The sequence below is a fragment of the Alternaria infectoria genome, assembly GCF_024043175.1.
Source record: "Alternaria infectoria strain BMP 0036 chromosome Unknown scaffold_9, whole genome shotgun sequence".
Classification (NCBI taxonomy): Eukaryota; Fungi; Ascomycota; class Dothideomycetes; order Pleosporales; family Pleosporaceae; genus Alternaria; species Alternaria infectoria.
In genome coordinates this window covers 1088594-1113652 of record NW_026250698.1, presented here as the reverse complement: position 1 = coordinate 1113652, position 25059 = coordinate 1088594, and the positions used below count along the sequence as shown (strand labels likewise).

Sequence of the window (25059 nt, the reverse complement as noted above, 5' to 3'; positions counted from 1 at the left end):
AGAAAAAGGCCTTCTTTTCTTCTTAAGTATAAACAAGAGAATAGCTCTTAGATATTCTCTTCTACCTATTATATTGCTAGATTCTATCTACTTAATCTAAATATACTATACGCTAAACTTCTACCTAGAAATCTAAATGCAAAATCTCTTTAGACTATTTCTATCTTAGTACATCTTCTTCTATTACTCTTCTTATTTTAATTTAATCTCTTCTACTAGCTTATAGCTTCTTTCTCTATTTCTCTAGTATATTCTAAACTTTATCTTAATTACTTTTAATATTAGTAGCTAATAATCTCTTAGGCTTAGATCTATGTCTTTCTTAAGTTTAATCTTTACTTTTCTATAGCGCCTACCTATCTAGCGCTTAACCCTCTATAATATTAGCCTTTTCTCTAATAGATATTCTATTATCTCTAGTATATTACTAGTATATTTATAAAGACATTCTAAGAGGTTTGCATATACTATACTACTATTAGAACCTATGCGCTAGTTACTCTACTTTTTTACCTAAGAGCTCTTTAGCGCTTAGTAACTAAGCTATTAAAATAATAATATTATAACTTTTCTCTTTGCGTATAGTAATTACTACTCTTAACTTTGCCTTTACGCGCGTAGCCTTTTACTATTCTCTCTCTATCTTCTTCTCTTCTTCTACTCTACTCTACTTTAACCTTCTTTCTCTACTATAGCTTTACCTAAGTGCTTTAAAGGCAAGTTAGCTACTATAGATACTATTCTAGTTACTATATCTACTTTCTATACTTAGAAGCTCGCTGCTAAGCTAGCTATTATATCTAAAGCTAATAACAGCTCTACTACCTCTACTACTACATCTACTCTTAAGCCTACTATAGCTAAGTAAGCTACTACTATTACTACGCACGCGCTTACGCTTTCTAAGCTAACTTCTACTAATAAAATAACTATTAAGCCTAAGGCTATAGACTATTCTACTACTATTACTACTTAGCTTATAACTAAGAGTACTAGTAATAATACTACACTATTATTTTAACCTTCGCGTGCACCTAAACAGCTATTAGCTAAACCTACTCTACTTACTCTACCTAAGACTACGCTCTTAATTAAAGCTAAGACTAGCGCTAGTGTTAGCTAAACTAATACTATTATAACTAACGTGCTTAATACTACTCTACTACTCTCTTCTATCTACAACGTTAACTCTACTAGTCTTTCTTAGCCTAACTTAGCTCTAATAAAAGCCTCTTAAACGCCTACGTCTTACCTTTCTAAGAAGTAGAAGAACTAGAGTAAGTCTCTACGCCTTTTTATCTTTACCTTAACTAAGGCTATTAAAGAAGGTAAATATAGTATGCGTATAGTAAAGTTATATAAGTATAAAACTTCTAACTCTAGTTATAATTAGTATATTACTTAGCGTAAGTCTTTTCTCTTCTCTAGAGCCTTTTAACTAAACATTATTTTAATATCTTCTACCTTATTAGTAACTAACTAATAAGCTTATATTATTACTCTTAGCTTTACTATAAATATATAAGATTACTTACATGCCTTACAAAGCGTAGAACGCATACTTAAGCCTTCTCTATCTATTTTAGCTACTAATTAGAAAAGCTATTAGTCTAATATATAGGTTAACGCTTATAGTAACTTCTACTTAGCTAATCTAGAAATAACTATTAGCAAATTCTTTTAGTTAGATAATAAGTCTACGCGCTAGCTATTTAACTCTAATATAGAGGCGCTTATACTATCTTATTATTTTAGCGCTAAGTTAGTTAGTATAATTAACTCTTTAGTTAAGAATTCTTCTATTAAGATTATTATCTATAGTTAGTGTACGTTATTAAATTATAGAAAGATATTTAGCTAGTGTATCTAGGTCTATATTAATAGCTAGCTAATAAAGAGTAAAGTTTACACTAATTACTTAAAGTATAGTAATTATTAGGTCTACTCTTTTTACTATAAGTTACTAACTATTCTTTAGACACTTACTTTCTTATTTCTAGTATCTTTACTAACATGTTCTTCTAGAGACCTAAGTAGTAAGACACAGCCTTAAGTCTACTATAGCTACTAAGTCTATAGTTACCTCTAATATAATTGCTAGTCTCTCTAAGAGCGTTCTTACTTATCTTAAGGCTAGTAAGAAGCTAACTACTATATCTAAAGAGAGTAATAAAGCCTTATTTACCTAGGCTAGCAATAGTATAGCTACTTAGTACAGATACTATTTAAGTAATGTTAACGCTAGTTATAACTTAGCTTTCTAACTAAGCCTAAAGAATCTTAGCTATAATTTGCCTAAAAAGACTTCTAATACTAAGGCTACTTCTACTTCTACTAGCGTAACTTATATTTAGTTATTATTACTACGCTTAAAGATTCTTAGTAAAAGTAATAATAAGTCTAGGTTAACTATTACTAAGCGTTAGAGCTAATCTACAAAGTCTAATCTATCTACTAGCTAGCCTACTCTAGACGCTGCGCTTTTTATTAGACCTAATAGCTATTTAGCTACTAGTATTCTTAAGCCTATTACGCTAACTAGAAAACCTTATTATTACGCTTTCTATGCTATTTCTTCTTCTATCTAGGTTCTAGGTAGTAGTTATAGTTAACCTTATAAGTAGCCTAAGCCTAAGAAGGCTGTCGCTAATAAGGCAGATACTATTAGTAATAATATTATTAAGTCTAAGGCTTTTGCTGTTACTACTTCTATTACTACTTCTACTAGAACTACTAAGCTTATTTCTTCTTTAACTTCTACTAATTCTATAACTTCTAGCTCTGCTAGCTCTTCTATGCGTAGGTAGTTCTCTAGTCTCTTTTCTCTCTAATTAACTCTTAGGTCTATTTGTTCTACTCTATAGTTATAGTAAATAAAATTATAATATACTTCTAAGTCTTCTCTTATTACTTTATATTCTTACGCCTATAATATTATAATAGCTAAACCTATATTACTTCTCTTCTACACTTAAAAGAAAAAAGGTCTTTTCTTCTTTAGCCTTAGGTTCTAAATGTTGTTTAGATATAATCTTTCTATTATAATATTCTTAGGTTTCTAGTAGTTATTACAATAATACTAGATTCTAAGTTACAATTAAGAAGTACTAATAGTAATAGCCTTAGCAGCCTTTATAATTATATAAAAGATCTTCTAATATCTTTCTAAATTAACATAATTCTTCTATAAAGTTAAGATTTATTTCTAAGATTCTTAAAGCTGTTCTCTAGCCTGTCTAAGAGCCTTTTCTTATTAGTAGATACTAATCTAAGCGCCTACTTAAGATATCTAGTTAGAGTTTTGCTATAGCTCTAGCTAAGCAGCCTTTAGTTAAATTTCTAACTACTCTAAATATATTATATTCTATATTACAGTATTATAATATTCTTCTTATATTACTAATACATTCTAAGAGTATTATTACATACTAGCTAGCTTTAAAATTCTAGTATTATAATCTAGTATTGCGTAGTAGTTCTTATAAGAAAAGTAGGTCTATTACTATAAGCTTAATAGCTCTTTAGGTAGCAAATATATTAAGTAAATTCTTCTATAACATCTTTATTACTACTTTCTACTCTTTCTACGCTTTAACTGCCTTATACTCTTCTACGCGCTCTTCTACCTCTTCTTACTCTTTACTTTACTACTACTACTATTATTCTACGCGTATTTTTACTATAGCTTTTAGCTCTATTAATACTATGCCTAAAAGTAAGACTATTAAGTAGCTTCTTATTAAGAGCGCGTCTATTATCTTCTCTAACTTTAATAACGCCTACTCTACTACTTTATAAGCTCTTCTACGCGCTATACCTAAGTAAGCGTCTACTATTACTACGCTAGAGGCTACTACTTCTAAGCTAACTTCTACTAACAAGATAACTACTAAGCCTAATACTAAGAATAATTTAGCTACTATTACTACTTAGCCTATACCTATAAGTACTAATAAGTTTAATAAGCTAGACACGTAGCCTTTTAATAACTTTAACTTCTCTACTTTAGATAATAAGAGATCTTTTCTTAGCCTTTAAGAGTAGATTAATATTAAAACGTTCTTAGGTATTACGTAAATAGATTTTAACCTTAATTACGCGCTAAGCGCCTTTTAGGCGCTTTAGAGTATTATAGATAAGAACACTTTACGCTCTACTATACTACCTAACTACTATAAAACTCTATCTAATATTAAGAAATTTAGCCTCTCTATTAAGAGCTCTAGCCTTTCTAAGTTTAAAGTTCTTTCTAAGTTATCTATAAAAAAGCGTCTAGTGCCTAGAGCTCTTAGTAATTAAGTAGTAGAGTTACATAAGCTACTAAAGCGTATTTCTGCCTCTAATACTATTATTAGCTAAAGTAAGTCTACTATCTTTCTTTCTTACTTTCTAAAAGACATTCTACTAATATTATATTTCTTTATAGTAATGTATATATTACGCGTAGACTTTACTATTAACTAGGTTAAAGACCTCTATAGATATATTATTAACCTTAATACTTTAGAGACTCTAGCTAGACTAGTTCTTGCAGCAGCCTACTTTCTAACTTAGAGTAAAGAACCTTAGATTAAGCGCAAAATTAATTTAGCGCCTCTAGACATATCTAAGAACTATTTATTCTTCTATAAGTTCTTCTCTCTTAGTATAAACTATAAGTAAATTATCTTTAAGCCTCTTATTACTACACTTATATACTATTATTTTATTAGTATAATTAAGTATAAGTTAGCTTTAGGCAAGAATAAAGAGCTTAGTAGATATAATAAAATATATAGCTATTACAAACGTAGTTTAAAGCTTCTATTTAAGTTATATTACTTAGTTATATTAAATAGCTTTCTAATACTATAGAGAACTTACACTAATTGCTACGTAAAGAGCGTAGAACCTTAGTGCTCTTTTACTTATAAGTTTCTAACTACCTCTTAGACATCTACTTTCTTAGTATTAGTATAATAGCTAACTTATTCTTAGGTTAGTCTAACTCTCTAAGCAAGAAGGTTATATTTACTAAGCTAGTAGATCTTAATAAGCCTTCTATAGCATTCTACCTTCTTTATTAATTATTCTAGCTATTCTTCTCTCTTAATAGCTCTAACAGCCTAAGCGCACTTTAGTTCTATAAGAAAAGTTCTATAGTTTAGGCTCTGCGTACTTCTAAGAAGCTAGTTAGTAATAGTAACTATAATTCTACTAAGAAGTTCTAGAACTTAGATATTAGTAACTATAGTAAGAGTATCTCTAAGAAGAATTATAAGCTAAGGCTTACTTAGCTAGAGAAGGCTATAGCTACTCTAAAGAGTCTTCTAGCTCTACTATCTTCTAAGCGTAAGCACGTTTTTTTTAAAAGTACTAAGAAGTCTACCTCTACTAAGAAGATAAAGAAACTAGTACTACTATCTACCTCTATACGCACTCTTCGCACTTATAAGCCTACTACGCCTTCTACTAAGGCTATAAATATTAATAATAATAAGAGTAATAAATTTCTTACTTTATCTAAGTCTAAAGGCTTATTAGTCTAGAAGACCTCTAGTAAAAAGAAGAAGAAAGGTAAGAAGTAGGTACGTTGCTTAGTTATAGGCTGTAATAGTAGTAGCTATTCTCTACATATATTTATAGACGTAGTTTAGAGCTTAGTTATAGTATTTAATATATATATATCTAAAACTACTTAAAACTATACCTATAATATATATACCTAATACTTATTCTAGTTAAAATCTAGCTTCTTTATTAGAATAACTACTAATAATTACTAAGGTCTAGATAATGCCTATTCTATGTTCTATTTCTCTTCTATATTAACTAATAAATTGTCTAGTTAAGCTCTTAGCCTTAGACTTCTTTAAACTTTAGTTAACTCTAGAGTATCTAGAATGTCTTAGCTATACGTAGGCTGTTTAGGCATCTTATTATTATTATTACTACTTACTTCTTAATCTATATTATTAGTTTTATTAGTAGAAGATATAGTTATAGCGTAGTCTAGCCTATTAATCTTAGTAAGATCTACTACTATGCGCTAGTAAAAGGCCTTTAGGCAGTTTCTTAGCGTATAACTTTAGAAAGAGGTGCTATTAAGCTCTTCTAACTAATACTAACCTTTCTTATTAGCGCTATAAATATAAAATAGCCTCTTCTACTTAGGTAGAAACTTAGTAAGCATAGATTAGTTATTTTTATAGAAAGAGTCTCTTAATAGAACTAGATTATCTAGAGAAAGCTTACTTAGCTAAAGAACTCTTAACTAGTTAAAATAGTTCTTATTCTTATACCTAAGACGCATAGTATAGTTAATAGACTTCTTAAATTATTTATCTCTATAGTTAAACTAGCAAGCTTACATTATAAGAAGAGTAGGTATATTCTAAACGTTATTCTATAGAAGCGTCTACTAAGTTAAAATAGATAGCTTAATAGGCAAGATATACTACTAGCCTAAGACTAAGTAAGCTAGTGTCTTGTTTATAGATTATTTAATAGTTATATAGTTAGCCTATAAAACGTTAGGTAAGTTGTTTACCTAGTTACTAGAAAGCTTCTTTAGAGTAGCTATAATAGGCGTGTACTCTTACTTAATAAGTCTTTACCTCTAAGAGTAGTAGGCGCTTAAAATAACTTTATTAATTCTCTATTGCTTCTAAAGTTCTTTAATAAGGCTCTTATTCTTAGAGCCTCTATTAGCTAATATCTTAAGTAGAATACTCTATTAACAAAATATATTATATAGTAAGAACTTCTAAACACTCTTTAAGTTATTTTTAGCTAAGACCTTAGCTTCTACCTATTATAAAAGGTAGTCTTAGATAATAATAAAGAACTTCTTGCTATTATAACTAGGCAGTATGTAAATAACATTAATAGTAATCTATGTAAATAGTACTGTTAGTAGCTCTATAGGCTAAAGCTTTTCTTAAACTATTACTAATATATATAATTAGCACTTAGAGCAGAACTATATATAGCGTTTAACTTAATTGTACTATTCTTTCTAATAGTAGCGCACCTACACCTTACGCTAAATACCTTTCTTACTTTAGTAGCTAGACTTATTATAGAGAGATCTAATAATCTTATACTACTTATCTATTAAGTTAACTACTCTTTATAGAGGCTAGCCTTCTAAGAGAATTATAAAGAGATATTATTCTCTAATAGTTATTTAGAGCGTCTTCTTCTTAAACTTATAAAACTTAGTAGTAGATATATACTTAGGCCTTCTACAGAACAGCAGCTAGCCTATAATTACTTATAACTTATTACTATAGCTATTTACTAGTAGTTAATTATTAAAAAAAAGATCTACCTAGTATATTCTATACGCGTGCGCTAGAGCTTTACTAAAGATAAGCTAAACTATATTTAGGTGCGTATTAATAAAGTCTTTTACATCTTTCTTAGATTTATTAGGTAGCTTCTAGCTATCTAGCTTAAGTATTCTTAAAAGAGTATTAGCTATAACATTCTTCTTACTAGCTATATAGATAATATTAAACTTCTATATATTAAGAAGTATAAGCTACTAAGTAATTAGAGCTCTAAAGAGATCTATTACGCTTTATTAGAGTTGCGTAATAAGCGTCTTTACGTCTATTTTAACTTAGAAGTTTACCTTATAGATATAGAACTAAAACTTCTTTAGAGAAAGTAGAAGAGTTTTATATTTATACTTACTTAAATTCTAATTTCTCTTAGTAGTAGACTAAACTCTACTCTTAAAGCGTATAGAGTAATAATAGCTATTTAGATTAAGCTATATAATAACTACACTCTAACTCTTCTTACTACTATTAACTATAAGAATAATCTTTTAGATAGGCTTAGTGTAATTAATAGAAACTAGCGCTAGAGTAGTTATTAGAGCTGCCTTAAGATATTCTATTACCTACTTCTACTCTAGACTCTATTTAAATAGTGTATTCTTATAGAAAAGCTTAAATAAAGAGGCTGCAATAATAGCAAAACCTAGTACCTATACTCTATAGTAAACGTAGATTCTAAGAAATATTTAGACTTTCTTAGCGTTATAACAATCTAGCTAACGCGTAATCTTATTAACCTTCTTCTTATTAGAGTAGTAGCTATATTTATTAATTTAATAGCTAATAATAATTATAGAGAGGTAGTAGAAGTTAAACTTATAGCCTAATATTATTACGTCTACACGCTTAATATCTATAAGTACTTTATTAATATTTAAAAAGTGTTTAGCAATAAACTATCTTATACCTAGTTCTACCTTATAGTTGCTATAGTGCTTCTTTAGCCTCTTAATACATACGTTATTAAGGTATAGTATATACCTATTAGAAATGTAGTCTCTATAGATCTTTATTATAACACGTATAAACTCTACTAGAAAGTTTATTATACCTATTAGAAGTGTACACTATTATATAAGTTCTAATAGCGTTAAAAAGGCTATTATATCTCTTAAGTTCTTATATAGTTCTACTTAGTTATACTCTAAGAAGAAGTCTAATAGACTTATAATAACGCATTCTATAAATTTCTCTAAAAACTTATTAGAATTAGGTAGTAGGTTAGCGTTGTAAATTATAACTCTATTAAGTTTTTAAGCGTTATTAATTAGGTAATACCTTTTATCTTTCTTAGTAACTAAGAACTATAGGTTACAATACTAGCTCTTACATAACTCTAAAGTACCTCTATTAATATAGTTCTAAATTATATTAATTATAACCTACTAAAGCTTTCTTAGAACAAAGAACTAGTTAGCTCTCTAGACTTAATATAGTACTATATTAATAATAACTAGAGAGATAACGTCTTTGCTAACTCTTCTAGATTCTCTAAAGTTCTAGGCTAGTGCTACTTCTTATTAGTAGAGAACCTCTAAGAGCATATCTTTCTCTACTAGTAATAACTCTAATAAGATTTTTATTTCTAAAATACGTTTAGGTGTTATTTAAGTATCTTAAAGAAATACAGCGTATTATAGCTTAAAATACTTAGTAAATAGAGCTAATTAGCTATTAGTATTAGGTACTTACTTTACTACTACTCTCTTCTTCTAGTCTAACTACCTCTTAATAGGTTGCGTTAGTTAGCTAAAGTTATTAATAGATTTAATCTTAACGCCTTTGCGCTTATAAGCTCTGTTAATCTAAGCGTTATTTAGCTAACTTACTATATACTTAGTAGATAGGCGCGTAGGTTTACGCAACACTATAACTACATTAACCTTTAGTATAAGGCCTTTATCTACCTTAGCTAGGTTCTTTACCTAGAAGAACGCCTTACTCTATTTTATAGTGTCTTTGTTACTAATACTCTCTATAATATTACTTAGAAGTTAGACTAATAGCTCTTTAATATCTTCTATCTTAAAAATATATAAGCCTTTATTATCTCTTATTAGTAGGCTTCTATTAGGCCTAAGGCCTATTAACTTACTATTTAATCTTAATAAGTACGCTATTAGATCTTTTCTAGAAGCTCTGCGCTTCTTCTATAGAACTTATTTACTAATAGATTATATAGATATCTAACTACTATTTAGTCTACTATCTCTAACCTCCTCTATTATTATACCTACTACCTCTATATACGCGCACGCTACGCTACCTACTAGCTCTTTAGTTACGTGCTAAAGTGTAGCGCTAGCTACTACACTCTTATACCTTTTTCTAACATAGGTCTAGTATAAAGACTAGAAGCTATAAGCTTATTACTTCTAGCATACATAAATCTTATATTAGCTTAGCTATTTACGCTAAAGATATAATAGTACGTTAATCTATTAGTTGTATACTTAATACGCGCCTAAGCGTCTATTAGAAAAGAGTTACCTAGAATAATTAAATTAGTGCAGAATTCTATAATAAAGAAGTTTATTTAGACTTTAATCTACTCTATAATAATAGAGATACTCTAGATAATACCTACAAAGCTTACTATACTTCTATTTACAGTAACTATCTAAGTAGCCTTTATACTACCTAGTAGTAATATAATTAGTAATATAGCTCTCTTAGCTACTTCTCTCTTAATAGTATTTAGCTTAGCGCCTAAGTCTAAGAGGTAGAGAAAAGAGTTCTCTCTAATATTAATAAGGACCTTTAGGCAGTCTTAATGTAAGTACTTAATACCTATTAGTTAGTTATATACTTAATTATCTCTTAGGTAGTTATAATCTACGTTTTTAGAGTTGTACTCTTAGCTTTAATCTATAATAATGTACTATTATACATTACTAATCTTCTAGTTAGTCTAGTGTTCTACCTTTAGGCTATAGTAGTTAACTACTCTACTAGCTTCTACTTCTACTAGTACGTAGTTAGAGAAAGTGCTAAGAGTAATTATATTAACTGCAGCGCCTAAGAGCTTATTAAACTTCTATTCTTCTTTCTCTTCTTAAAGCTTCTCTTATCTAGCCTATTACCTTAACGTCTTAATAATATTAACTTTAAACTTATCTAGCTTCTTATTTATATAGTTAGAGTTAAATAGCGTTTTATAGACTTTAAGTATATTACTAAGAAGAGTACTAATCTAAAAGAGAATTAAAGTGCTTAGAATACTATAGATTATAGCTTATATATTAGACTTAAGCTTATTAATAATCTTGCGCTTTCTTAGTTACTTATTAGTTATCTTAGGCTTTAGTTCTAATTATTCTTATAGTGTTCTAGATACTCTATTATCTAGTTATATAAGATTATCTTCTTTACTAAATTAAATAACTCTTTTCTTATTTAGCGCCTAATAGCTTAAAGAGTATTCTATTCTATTTTTATAACTTTAGAGATAAAGAATATAATTGTTACTAGGTCTTTGTAGTATTATCTTCTTCTAAACCTTAGAAAGATTATAAGATACTACCTTCTTAGGTTCTAAAGATACTCTAGAAATAGTTATAGCTATAATAGTGTTATTATATTAATTTAGATTCGCTAGACGTAGGTAGTAGTCTAATTTATCTTTAGCAAAGATACTTAAAAGCTTCTAGAATTATTCTACGTTATCTACTTAGAGGCTTCTAGTAAAGTCTAGTATAAGCTAAACTAAAATAGCGTTATTCTCTACACTAATTAGAGCCTTTAGGTTACTAAACTAGGCGTTAACTATAAGAGAGTTAATATTCTTCTTTAGAAATTATTGCTTAATCTTAGCTAAAATACTCTTAGCCTATAGTCTCTAGCCTAGATTATTAATACAACTCTAGAGGTTCTCTAGCATACTCTACTAAAGCATATTCTATTTATCTATATAAAGCTAGCTCTTATCTATATACGCTTAAAGAGTTAGGTAGTTCTACTTGTAATAATTACTCTTATTATATACCTAATAATTTATAGTTACTCTAAGAGCCTATCTATTTACAGTACCTTAATTATATCTAGTTTCTAGATTCTAAAAGCCTTAGAAGTTATTATAGAAAGTCTAACTAGTGTTCTATTAGTAACTACTATATTACTACTACTACTAAGGTTAATACTAGTTATTTAGCTAGAATTACCTCTAGCCTTAGAGTAGGTACGCTCTTAGATAGTTCGCGCGTTTATTAGCTTAACAGTCTACTTTACTACGTATATTAAAGTTACTTATAAGTTTAGTTTTATAGTAGATCTACTAGATCTTCTATAGTTCTATTTCTAGGCTAGCATAATTAATCTTTAGGTTAAGCATCTTATTAACTAAGTTATCTACCTCTGTATTAGTAGGTACTTTTCCTAGAGAAGACTAGAAGGCATAGAGCCTAAGTAGCTTATCTTAGAGTAGAATGTTAAGCTTAGGTAGCTAAAAAGCCTGCGTGTAGTTGTCTTAGAGGGTTAGTGCTAGTTACTAAGATTACTAATAGGCTATTAGCTGCGCTAGGTTAAATTTAACTTCTAGAATAATTTCTTTAACTACTTTAGAGGGGTTAAGTATATAAGCTTCTTCTTCTACTTCTAGATAAGTAGTAAGGTAGTTACTAATCTTAGTATAGTTAAATACCTTTAAGTTGTTAGTCTTTAAACTAAACTTATTAAGTATCTTTATAGTATACCTAAAGAGTAGTCTCTTAACTAGGTAGAAATCTTAGTAATCTTTATTAATAGTTAATGCTTTAACACAGCGCTTACTACAAATCTAAAACTTCTATAGATACTTCTTAATATTTAGATTAGACCTTACTTAGCACTAGAGAAGCTAGTGCTTAAAGTACTTAGCCTAAGCTTTTTATTAGTCTTTATTATTAGTATAAAAGAGCTTTCTAAAAGCTTCTCTAAACTTCTTCTAGAATTTAGTAACTAGAGTATTAGAATATTTATTTAAGGCTTAGATAATTACTTTCTACTTAGGTTTACAGTGCGCTAAAAGGCAATTAATCTTTATCTTATCTATAAACTTATAGTACTTTAACATGTTCTTAAAACGCTTAAGAAACGTAGTAACATTAGTTCTATTAAATACTAGAACTATCTCTAATAAGTATAAAAGAAGCTAGATAGAATAGACTAGAGAGTAATTACCTAGCTACTAGAGAGACTAAGCTATTATCTAAAGAAGCTTTGCTATATTATTATTTTAGAGTTATACTAGAGGTTATACCTAAGGCTACTAGCTAGTAGTGCCTAAAGACTCTAGAATGTCTAGTATCTTAATATTCTTCTAGAATAATATAGGTGTTACTTTAGATTTTATAGGCTTAGTTTAGAGAGGCAAAAATAGTTATTTAGTAAACTAGGCTTTTAAAAAGGCTTTAGCAACTAACTTAGATTATTTATTAATCTTAGCCTTATTAGATTAACTCTTACTTATTTATATAAGATAGTACATAAGTATTATAAATAGTATAATAGCTAGCATAAATGTTAAACGTATAAGTACTATTAATTAGGTTTAACTATTTACTTACTAACAAAGTTAGGTATCTTTTACTAGAAGAACTATTACTACCTTTTTTATATACTATAATAGCTTTCTACTACTATCTTATTATTTAGCCTCTTCTTTTCTAGCTATACTAGAATTAAAATCTACTACGTTAGTTTTTCTAACCTTTCTTAGGTCTTATTATTTATTCTTAGTAGAATAATACAGCTATATATTTTCTATTATATTATTTTCTATCTATGCAGCTATCTAAAGAGTAATTAGCCTAGTCTAAACCTCTTATCTAGCCTTTTGTGTTACTTAGCGTAGCGCTACTACAGCTATATTATCTATTAGCCTACGTAGTAGTTATTATTATCTAATTATTTATATTATTAGAGGTCTCTTAGTACGCCTACTTCTTAGGTATCTATACTATTAGGTTTCTATAGCTTATAGTTTACTTCTACGCGTCTCTTAGATATACTATTCTATGTATTATCTTATTCTCTCTTTTATATACTTACCTATTACTTATTTTATTATATTACGTAATAATTATATTTCTTCTAAAGCCTAGTTAAACTATTATTCTAATAAGCCTTTAGTAGGTAAAATACGCACTTAAAAGTAGCGCGTAGCCTTTCTAAGATAGAAGACTAAATAGATTAAGTTTTAGTTAGTTACTATATATAGTAGAGAGATTAGAAGTATCTCTATTAGAATAGGTGCTTAATGCAGTTTATTATATTATATATATATGTAGTTCTTATTCTTATCTAAACGCTATTTAGACCTAGCTTTCTCTAGCGCACTAACTCTTAAGCCTAATAGCTATTTAGACTATTATTATGTTACTAGTTTTACTACTATAATATATTACTACTTTTATAAGTTTTTTTAAAGTTATTATTTTAAAAGCTATTATAAAAGCTATTATAAACTACTATATTTATACTATACTAGAGACTATTATAAGTACTTTAAAAAGCTACTTTACTAGTACTTTAAAGCTATATACTAGGCTTATTAATATTTTTATTACTTTTATTTTTATTACTTTTATTTTTATTATTTCTACTATATATATAGTTAGCGTAAAACTTTTTATTATTTTTTCTTTTATTTTTACTTTTAAAAAGCTTATTAGTAAAATATATAAGCTTTTTAGTAGTTATAGTTTCTTACTTAAAAATAAAATAAAATAAAAAGACTATTTTATTAACTATTTTACTAAAAGAATATCTCTAATTAATTATACTATTACTATTTATAACTAAATATATAAAGTAAAAAGTAAAGTAATACTACTTCTTTTTTTAGCTTTATAAAAAGCTATACTTTAGTAAAAAAATACTTTAGCTAAAATACTTTATAAAAGTAATAAAAGCTAGTATAGTAAAAATATAGTATTTATAAGTTACTTTATATAGTAAGATACTATTTATTAAATAGTAGCTATAATAAACTACTATAATTTTTATTAAAATTTAAAAAAATAGTTATTATATTATAGTTATTAGCTAGTTAAAGAATAGATACTATAAAGCTTAGTAAGTACTAGTATTTCTATTACTACTATATTATATAGTTTTTAACTACTATATAAACTAAAGAGTATATAAATATATATAGTTATAGTTTATATAAGTATTAGTACTAATAGTAATATATACTAAATATCTTAAAATTTTAAAATTTTCTAGCTATTCTAAAATAGCCTAAAAGCTAAATATTTTTTAATATCTTTTTACTAAATAGAGTTTATAAAATTAGATATAAGGTACTATTTCTTATACTTATATAATATTAAAACTTTTTATAAATATTTACTTTTTAAAAGCTTTTATAAGATAGCTAGCTAAAAGACTTATAAAAGTAGAAGCTAGTTCTAGTATAAGCTTAAAGACTTTAACTTTATACTATAAAAATCTTAGGCGCTACCTTTATTAAGACTTACTTTTTTTAACTTTACTTTAGGTGTCTATATTAGTTTTATAGCTTAGATTTTTAATACTTTTACCTTTACTTTGTTTCTACTAGATTAAGTCTCTAAGTACTTTGCAAACTTTAGCAATGTCTAGATCCGTGACTACTCTACTAACACACGCCTTCAAGATATTAGAGATATTAGTCACCACGAGGACAGACCTATTGTAAGGCTGCGGGAACATGTGTTCACCGTGGTTGCGATTGTCACATTCCAAAGGGACAGTGCAATGCGTCCAAGCTCCGTGCCCGACTCAAGCCAAGTCCTAGGGTGTTTGAGAGGAGAGGGAAAGTTCTCTCGAGATGAATCTATTGGCGCATGTCAAGTGTTGTGATGGTATCGCGGCCCATAGCCAGTGGATGTTATTGCGCGTTTCGTGAATATTTGAATTGCATTACAAGATTCGCTAGTCGTTAAATTATATGTACGTACAGGGTATCGCTTTTGATCGTAAAAAACTAAGATGCCGAACTCGGACTGTTGCGAGCTGGTGAAAGGAAATTCGAAGAAAGCGCAATCCGATACTTGGGGATGCGGTCAGGAGTAGGAGTAGGAGTAGAGGTCTTCTTGACGCCATTCAGAGGTGGATCAGCGATCTCTGCCTTTGCACTGTCGGAGGCGACCTTCGTCGGTGTGCTTTCCGTCTCGATCGTCGAGTCTTTTCTGCGCTGTTGCGGTGTCGGGGTGTCCGGCGTCAACGGCGGGCTGTCTTTCGAGGCCTGCGGTGTAATGCGCTCGCCGTTCGTCCCACCCTCTAGAACAAGATTCAGATTTGCTGGCGTGCTCGCTGTAGATGATGCAGCAACAAGGTCATCGGAAGAGCGTTTTGTCTGCGAGAAGTGTGGCGACGTGATAATGTGAGCGTGTGGGAAGCCAAAGCCTTCGAGCTTAGCTGCCATCGCTTGGTTGTATTCTTGCAGATTGTTCGTCTCGGTAGCCGTTGTGGAGGGGATGCTGAAATCGTCATGGGTTTCATGAATGGTAGTGATTCGCGAATTGCCATTCGCGACAGCTTCGTGCGACGCAGTCGGGCCCTTCCATTCGGGATGGGGTATGCGTCCGATGACATTCAGCCTGCCCGTCCCTAGTTTCGCCCATTCCCAGATGCCTCGACGCGTCGGTGATCGCTGTGGTGGCTGCACCGGTCCTCCCTCGAGCTCCCTCAATGCTTGGTCTTCAAGCTGGCTATTCTGGTGTGGGTGAGACGCGTCGTCTGAGCTTCGGCGGCGCTCTTCTAGGACTGGGCGTGACCTCTGTATCTCCGTTCCACTGCTTTGAGCCCGCTCCAGGCGTCTTCTCTCCGGCGGCGTCACTCTGCGCAGCTTTTCCCTGTCCTTCTCCCTCTCGCGAATCGCGTCGAGATTGGGTGCTTGACTGGCGACTGCCATCTCCGTCGATGTGCCAACCGTCGAGCTCGCCGGACTTGTCAGGCGACGGCGGAGAGGACCGGCGCTTCCCTCTTGTGGGCGAGCTTGCAGGGGATGAGGCGGGCGAGGCGTCTTCGGGGGAGGAGGGCGGGGAGGGCGGTTGTGCTGGTCGGAGCTTATGTAGGGGACTGATTTGGCGGATGACAGGCCGGCTTTCTTCTTTGCTGGTTAATGGACGTTATTACGCGTTTTTGACAGCAGCGAGATGGCTGATAGGGTGCCGAGTGGGCTTGGGAGAGGTCGGAGTCACACACCTTGCTTCCCTTTGCCCTTGCCCTTTGTGTGGCAGTTCGGGCCAGCTTCGTGGTCATGGTAGTCGCACTCATGACCCTCATCCGTTGGATCGTCGAACAGCATGCCTCCAGTGCCCGACCTGATTGCCTTGACCAGATCGATGGCGAAGTCGGGGTTGTTTTCGAAGCACTCGCGATAGGTCTCGACGTCGCGCTCACTACCAGGATCCATGATCTGGCGGGCCGCGATGCGCGTCATGAGCGTGCGGAAGGGCGACCCTGTCGGACTCTTGCGATAGATGTCATCGATCTCGTCAGCGTCAGGTACTAGCTCGGCCTCATTTAGGCCTTTTCTGTACTGATCCATCGCGACGTTCTTCAGTTGAAGCATGTCAAAGCGATCGCAAAGCAGATAGAGTCTGTGACAGCTCACAGCATACTCATACTTCTGGTTGGCGTCGGCCATGTCAGAGACATCGTCGAGGCTGCCCTGGTATAGCCACTTCACCAGCAGCTCGAAGCCGGCAGGGTTGTAATCGGGAAGATCGAGGCGATCTTTCCTAGTGTGGCCGTCGGCATCGCCTAGCAGCTCGTTCTCGAGGGTTTCGGAGTGGTGGCATAGCAGATTGCGATGCAGCGACCAGTGGCGCTTGGACTCGCCTACGTAGACGTCGATCATAGGGCCGGAGAGAAGTCTATCGCGTTGCAGCTTAGCTTTGGCCCGCACATGGAGGCGATGAGAGTAGAGACGGTGGGTGAGAGCCGGGCGCACTGCGATGCATCGCGACGGCGCTTCGGGTCTTTGCGCCAGCGCCAATTGCGGTGCATCGGCAGGCGGCGCATTCTCGATGAAGTCATCCTCTTTTTCCCGCGATGTCTGCGATTGCGATGCACCCGCCTCATCACCGTGGTCGAAGAAAGGATCGTCTACGTACTCAGCAAAAGTCGCGGCAGGCACGTCGCCAATGCTGCCAGAAGCCATGCGTGACCGTTTGGAACCCGGGATGGCAAAATCACGATGGTATTGTCGCAGAGTCTGCCACATGCAGCGCGGAGATAGCGCTCATGGATGCGCGATGGCTTATATGGGGGATAGTACGTGTCGCGATGCGGTGAGGGCTGTGAGGTGTCGTGGTGAGGTGTACCGTCCGTGTAGACGTGCTGGAGTGGAGACATCAAGGATGGCTGGGTGGCTCCTGCCCTGACGTCGTTGGCCCGCCCGGGGTAGCTTCCGCATTGCCCAGGCCCAGATCATCGCCGTCACTCCGGACCTGCATCCAACAATCATCAACCCGAGACCTGGAATCTGCTTCCTCAACACCGCATTATAGTAACATCAAGTCTTGTTATTGCGCACGATGGCTGTGCGGAAGCTCATTTTGCGTGCTCTCGACATCGCCGCGCTAAGCACATGTGACGTTGCCTTTTTACCATAGCTCCCCATGCTAAAGCAGGCTCGTTAAACAGGGGATGCTCTCCTTGCCGCAGAACCGCTGTTTCCGGCGACGGCAAAGTTCTGCTAATCTGAGCCTGCAATTTGGCTTTTACACATCGGTAAACAATCCGGAGAGTACATATACAAATCGACTCATTGGTTCCCTCGGCACAGATGCTACAGCCCCTCATCCTCTGCAAGACTGACCCGTGGTTCATCGCTCCACGTCCCAAACATCAACAGCATATATTTCTAGCAATCTAGAGACATTTCATTTTTAACTCTACATTTCCGCCCCACCAACGTACACGTCAATCGCAGCCTATCACACCATGCCACCCATGATCAGAGACAAAACATCGTTCGACGCGATCGTCGACCCTACCTCTTCTCAGAACACCCTTTCACTCAAGCGAATCTGGAGGAAAGCAATGCCACGCGCAAATCCTTCGGCGAAGCGGTCGCCTGATGGGATTTCCAAAAAGCGAAAGCTTGCATTGTACTTGTTGCCGCGGCCTCCGATCAAGTACCTCGTCACAGACCTTGTCACAGACCCCAGGAACAGGATAGCGAAGTAACTTCAATACTGTTAAGATCGGCTTGCGATCTTTGAAGGATCAGTTGAGCCAATGAGAGAGACACTGCACACGCCAAGAACAGCAGCCGAAACTGCTGCCTGTTCACGTCTTCTCACATCACAACCACATGCGCTCTATTCCAACTCGACGGCATCGAACTCAATGGCCAGTTCGCAGTCATTAGAGCCCTCGTTCGGCTGGGAACCTTCTGATCATTTCCTCCTAGTACGTCAGATTGCACTCTGCGCGTTCTACATAGCACAGCGAGCACGACCAAGCTCTATCGAACGCGGCTGATCTGGAGAAAAAGGAGAAATGGGTCCCAGAATCATCTCTACACCAAGACGAGCAAGAACGGAACCTTATCAAAGCCTGGATCCACCTCGGTGAGCGTGGCCGTTCGGTAGGATTTACCTATCCCACTTTGTGGGCACGTCCGAATTTTATTTACTAACGCGCGTCTTGATCAGCTTTACCGCGAGCGATGCGACGATATACCTCTTCCTCAACACATTCCGTCAAATCTGTCAGTCTTCGAGAAGCGCCGTAAAGTGACAGATTCAGGCGGGTGGAATCGTGCTGCTGGTGCTATATGGATTCGAACATGGTATGGCAATGAAGCATCTCATGGGCAGAACCTGGGTGAAGAGATTGTTACACGCGCAAGTGCCGACGAGGCATATTCCCGACTATGGCAGAAAGTAACGTGCTGTCCGGAACACAACTACAACTTCGACGAAGATTTGTTTGGGCCTTTTGTGTTCGACGACAACGATGCCGCCTACGGAGTGGCGGCACGGGACGCCGATGACGAGGTCGAGCTGATGGATGGTATACCACCTTTCATCTTAAGCGCTCTGGTCAGATGCCCCGACGCGATGGAAGGAAGCAGTGTGATTCAGATGATAGGTGAGGAGTACGAAAATACCCATCAAACCTTGCTTGTAGCGGTTGCAGACCGCGAGGCATGCGAAGAGGGATGGGTGTTGCTGATTGCACTTAACCACAAGAGCCAGGCTTTGCACCTTCGTGTCAGATGCAAAGCTGCCAATGTCTCACTGCAGGTGTACTCTTTCAGGATGGGAGGCGACCCGTTGGATATTACGGAAAGCGAGGAGAATGTAGTCGACTACATGGATGCCACTAGATCAGGCGATGGATGGGATGAAGATTGACATGTTTTCAATAGCAAAAGAGCGTTGTCCGGTCTTCACATTGGGCTACAGGTTCTCAAAATACCACTTGGCCATTACTTGGCAATCTATTCGAGGAACCCGTTTATAGCGTACTCAAAGAGAAGGACACATGCTCTCCGTTGTCTAACCCATTCTTGACCACAATAACGCCATCTTGGTGTACGATCACGATGTCGTGGCTCCGCCGTACCTTGGCGATAAGAGGCGAGTTGCCTGTGCGCCAAACCGATGGTACAAAGAAGTGCTTCTGGAATTGGTCGAGGACTTTGCGACCGCCTTCCCCGATCTGAACCGAGCAGACCCACCCCATCTTGGAAAGGAAAATAAGATGCCACCAATCGAACTTTTTCACCGTACCAATGATTCTCTCCACATCGGGTATATCAGCGACATCTCTAATGGAAGACCAGCGAGTATAGGACTTGCTACGAACGCCTCCGAAAGGATAAGTGAATGGGACATTGGGCGTAGCCGTTGGCGATAGAGGAATACCCAGGGTTGAAGATGGCTTGGGGTTCAAGAAGACAAGAGACTGTGCCGCGCTGTCAATTGACATGTCAGGCGACGACGAGCCTCCGATATCAGTCGACTCGGGATCCAGAGTAGTCAGATCAAAGACGCGTATCTTGGTCATCATAACGTCATTAGACTGGGGTCGCAGGCCCGGTACACTCTGCTGCACGGTTTGCGATCGCTGCAGAATGACCAGGTCATCGCCTTCGCTTGAGACAGAGATGGCATCCGCGTCTGCTTGTTCCCCGGACATGCGCCTCTCCATTTCGATCGGCACCACGGGGTTTTCAGAGGCAGCGATCTGGTGGAGGTCCTCCCATCTGAAAAGCCGCAGGATCTTGTCCTCAAAAAGAAGCAGTTGTGACGGAGCGGATGGCCGAACAAACCATTTCCAAGATATGCGCTCGCGCCTGTCAAGTGACGCTACTTGCTCCTTGGTTGATAATGACCATATAGAGTCCGCCTCTGATGAGGAAACAAGTACGAACGAACCCTCAGGGTGGACGAGGATCTGTCGTATAATACAGCCTTGGCCTAACCTCGACTGGACCATCATCTCAGCGCTCCATTCTCTCCGTGTGCCAGTCGTGATTTTCATGATACAAAACTTTCCTGCAGAGTCTGCACTCGCTATCACACGCGCTCTAGGACTCCAGTCCATGCATGTAATACTAATGAAGGACCCACCATGCTTGTATAGGTTGCGCATAGTGTTCTCGGGGTCGTCGAGGTTGCAGGTATCGACACGTCCGTCGTTGCGCCCGCAGAAAGCCATACCACTTTGATCGCAACAGTGCAGGGTGGTTATGATAGCAGACTCGTTGACAACAGATTCAACAATGTCGTCTACTATTTGGTGCACAGATTCGCTAGGCTCGCTGGAGAGAGCTTCAGTGTCTTGCCCGAAGAGGACGAGTGGCTCCCAGACATTGGCTTGCGTACCCCGCGAATCCACGATGCGCAGGCTGTCGCTAGTGAAGGCGAGCGACGATACCGGATCTCCTTGTATATGTATGTTGTGAAGAGGTTGGAGCGTCTCGAAATCGAAAATCTTGATCCCGCCATTGCCGTCGCTTCCAGCAAAGGTCTTTTCATTACAAGACATAGCTATCTTCGTAACGCATGTCGCAGTTGTGAGGAGCGGCTTGCAAGTCCTACTATCGAACTTGACCAGGATGTCGTCCCAATATGACACCAGAAGTCGTGGGTTTGCAGAGCTGGTATTGAAGACTACACAGTTGACGGTGTGGCCTCCCTTGTCATTCCTGTGCGTTGCCGGTCTCAAGCAAGCCCCGATACGGTGCTGCTTGTCCAGAGACCACAGCTGTACCGGCTTGCTTCGATAGACTATCGCAAGTGTTTGTTGTTCTGTAGATAGCCTGGCCGCAGACGGAGATGGTGCAAAGCCTGAGTCTGTGTCTTCAGAGAAAGCGTCAATCCAGGGGACCTGGTGTAGCGGTGAGCCATCGGAAATTCTGTAAGTCAGAACATGCTTGTCTCTGGTCGCTATTGTAACCGACGTTTCTGTCTCGTCGAAAGTCAAAGCTAGGGTTTGCGAATCGGTAGCGATGTGGAAGAGTTGAACGCCAGTCGCCGCATCCCATAGTCTTAGAAACCGCAAACCAGCTGAGGCGATGACTTTGGATGTGGAACCAAACTCCAGAACTGATACTGATTCTTCATGTCTCATACTCAGGAGGTGTTCGCACGTGGAGGTTCGATAGACATTGACCAAGCCGTCAGCCAACCCAACAGCGAATCGTTCGTCTCGAGAAGCAGCCACTGTCGCGTAGGTGTCATGATATGAGATGGAGCATATCCTATCCCCCCAACCTGCGTTCCACGCGCCTACTAGCTTGATGCCATCCTCAGCATATCCGAAGTGCCGGTATACAGCAGAGTCTCGAGGACAAAACGGCGGCACGAGTGTGTGGATGGCAGCGGGATCGCTCAGAAGATTGACGCCGAACTGTGTTACCAACCTAGGTAAGTCGACGGCCCAGGCATGAAGATCGCTTTGCAATAACGGAACATGCTCCATCCTGCGGTTGAGGTAGTTCGACAGGTGTCTTGAAGTTCGATTAAGACAGTCCAAATCTTTGAGATGGGCCACGTGCTCGATCCAGGAAAGCACGTTTGTTCTGAAGAACTTGTCTAACGTGTTGAACAGTTCGTTGGACTGGGAGGATGCTCGAAGAATGTGTTCGCTGAACCGTAAACATACGTAGTCAGTCATTGAAGTCTTGCTGTGCCCGCTCGTAGTGGAGCTACGCCGTCTCCTTGAATAACTCAATTCATCGCTCATCAGATGATTGAGGCAAGCCGATGCAATAAGACTGTGTCCTTCGGCATAGTCAATTCGAAAGTCTGAGTTCAGATCCGGATGAGTGAGAAAAGTGCGGGCTGTTTCGTGAACTAGCTGTACCCGCGACTGCACATCAATATCGAGGAAGTATCCACAAAGATATTGGAGACTGGTTCGTAGATCGCGTGCTATAGGACTTCCCAGAGTCAGCCTGATAGCATCCTTCATCTGGTTTACGGTCAAGGGATGCACAGCGCAGATTGCCCATGTAATTGTATGCTTTGCTGCGCTCTTTGACCTCAGGGACTCCATTTTCCGGATGTTGTGCGTGTATAGGTCATCCATTTCTTGAGGAATCTCGCATAGAACCTCGTGAACTTCTCCGACAGTGAAAACTTCCCGAAGCTGTTTAGTCACTAGCACGGTCCACAAGAAGCTACCGCCAGACATGCGAACAATCTTGTCAACCAATCTTTCTCTTTCTTGAGTTGTATTAACGGGGAAGGTGGCGGACCATTTCTGGACGTACGAGGAGATATCGGGCAACAAATCCTCTGGCGATATGTATTCTTGCACCAGAGGAAGCTGCACGAACAAATCATCCAATGCGGGATCTGGTCGACTGGTGACGAAGATCTTCAGTGGGATGTTTTCGTCGATCTTGGACAGTAGACTGAAACATTCATTTAATGTGCCCCTGTCGGCTGCTTCGTCTAATGCATCAACCACCCAATAATGACTGCAGCGGTTGTGTGAGTTCCGCCCTGCATAGGAGCTGCAAAACACTTACGGGGTAGGGAATGTAACGTGAAACACACAGCTCGTGAAAACAGTGTTCCAGATGGTTCTCTGGTTGCGAGCATCGATGGGTGGACCTTTCTGTGAAAGCCGGAAAATCGCGCTACGAACGACAGGGTTGATCTGAGCCATCTGTAGCGCCATGGAGCGTAGAAAGCTGCTCACGTTGTTGTCGGTCTTATCACCTTTGTTGAAGAAGTAGTGACATACGGGGCTGTCTTGTAAGAACTCAATAACATAACTTGCGAGCATTGACTTCCCCGACGCCGGTGTCCCCTTCAGCCAGAAATAGCGAGGTGCTGGTGGCGACCGCCACTCCCGAAAACTGGTTCTGTTAGTGAGCCAGGAACCTGATCCAGTCATTCTTGTGTTATTGAGGGTTGAAAGCCTTTTGTCGTCTGATGCATCGATGGAGAGGTACTTAGCGATCTCCTCCATCTCGTTCGCCCTACTTTGATACAGCTCTGGTAAAGATCGCAGTACCGACGCATCGGGAGTTTTGATACCAATCCCCATACTTGAGAAATTCGATGGTGTTGTTTGCTTCTGCATTTCGAGCCTTATCTGATCGATTGTTGATGCCAGACGGTTTCTTAGAGACCTGTAGTTTGAGTCCAGTGTAGTCTCGAACTTGGCTAGATCGCGATGGTTCGCATTTAACAACTGGATGCGTTCTTCAGCGTAACCTATGACGGTCAGTATTAGATCCATGGCTATTATCGGCTAGCAGACCTAGAGTAGCGGATTCTTGATCGACGATCATTCCAACAGGAGGTGTGGGCTGAGACTCGTAGAATGTGTGCAAATGTATTCCCGCATAATGAATACGGAAGGAGTCGCTCAGAATACGTATACTCTCTGACTTAGCTTGCAAACTGGATACGTACGCTCTTCTTCCACTTCCAGACAGGCGAAGGAAATTGTTTAAAACACCAGCGAGATTCGAGCCTCGGTGGGGAGTACCCAGGAAATACAACGAATGTAATCGGTTAGCGATGTCGCTGTAATCCGGATTAGTCTTAGATAAGACGCATGCTTTCTTGATCACTAAACCACCCATGCTATGCCCTACAAGGATAATGCGACTATCCAGATTATTGATCTTTGGATCGCTCCTCAGGTCTTCGACTAAAGACTGACCGAAAGCATGGATGTCGACCGGACTCTTCAGCCAGGTGGCCCAATTCGCGTTGTATCCAAAGCTGTGGATACGGACTCCTTTGAAGTCTGGGTCTTTAGGTAACCACTCTTTTGGCCAAAAGTAATCGGCGTCTTGCTTGAGACACCATGTTGTGCTGGAACCACCGCCGAGACCATGCACAAAAACAAGGTCTGCGATGACTGCCGAAGTTTCGTCCGGTTCGTATACAGTATTTAGGCCAAATTCGTTCCGTGGCTTCTCGACTTTGGTCGTTGGTTTGCGACTAGAGAACGATTTGAAGCTGAATCTTCGGCCTATAGATGAGCCGAAAGATGCGATGCTGGCACTGCTGGCACTGCTGGTCTTCGCAGTTTTCCGCTTTTCGATGCTCTTATCGATGTCGGGGAGATCGCTGACATCCTGTAACATTGGATCAGTCGTTCATGTGAGACCAAAAGCTGTGGGCCTCTTACGTCATCCATCGCATGGACTTGATTAGAGAAAGTCGAGTTATCGTGCTGCCTGGACAAACAGTGAGAACAGTTGGGTCTCTAAAGATGTGGAGCTGGCGAGATTGAGTGGAGTTGGAGATGAAAACAGGTCGCTAGAAGGTCA

General features: G+C 37.4%; 2 protein-coding genes across 2 annotated transcripts; both read right to left on the bottom strand.

Annotated features, from left to right (window-relative positions):
- Window positions 1-15276: 15276 nt before the first annotated feature.
- On the bottom strand, window positions 15277-17460 carry J4E92_006318 (uncharacterized protein; the record flags this gene model as incomplete). The annotated part of the gene is made up of 2 exons (XM_051497688.1): window positions 15277-16409; window positions 16500-17460. 2 exons carry the CDS (start codon window positions 17458-17460, stop codon window positions 15277-15279), a joined length of 2094 nt encoding a protein of 697 aa, XP_051352335.1.
- A 2309-nt stretch (window positions 17461-19769) lies between these two features.
- On the bottom strand, window positions 19770-24873 carry J4E92_006317 (uncharacterized protein; the record flags this gene model as incomplete). Its single annotated transcript, XM_051497687.1, has 5 exons — window positions 19770-21675; window positions 23035-23244; window positions 23296-23628; window positions 23725-23989; window positions 24237-24873. 5 exons carry the CDS (start codon window positions 24871-24873, stop codon window positions 19770-19772), a joined length of 3351 nt encoding a protein of 1116 aa, XP_051352334.1.
- Window positions 24874-25059: the final 186 nt, after the last annotated feature.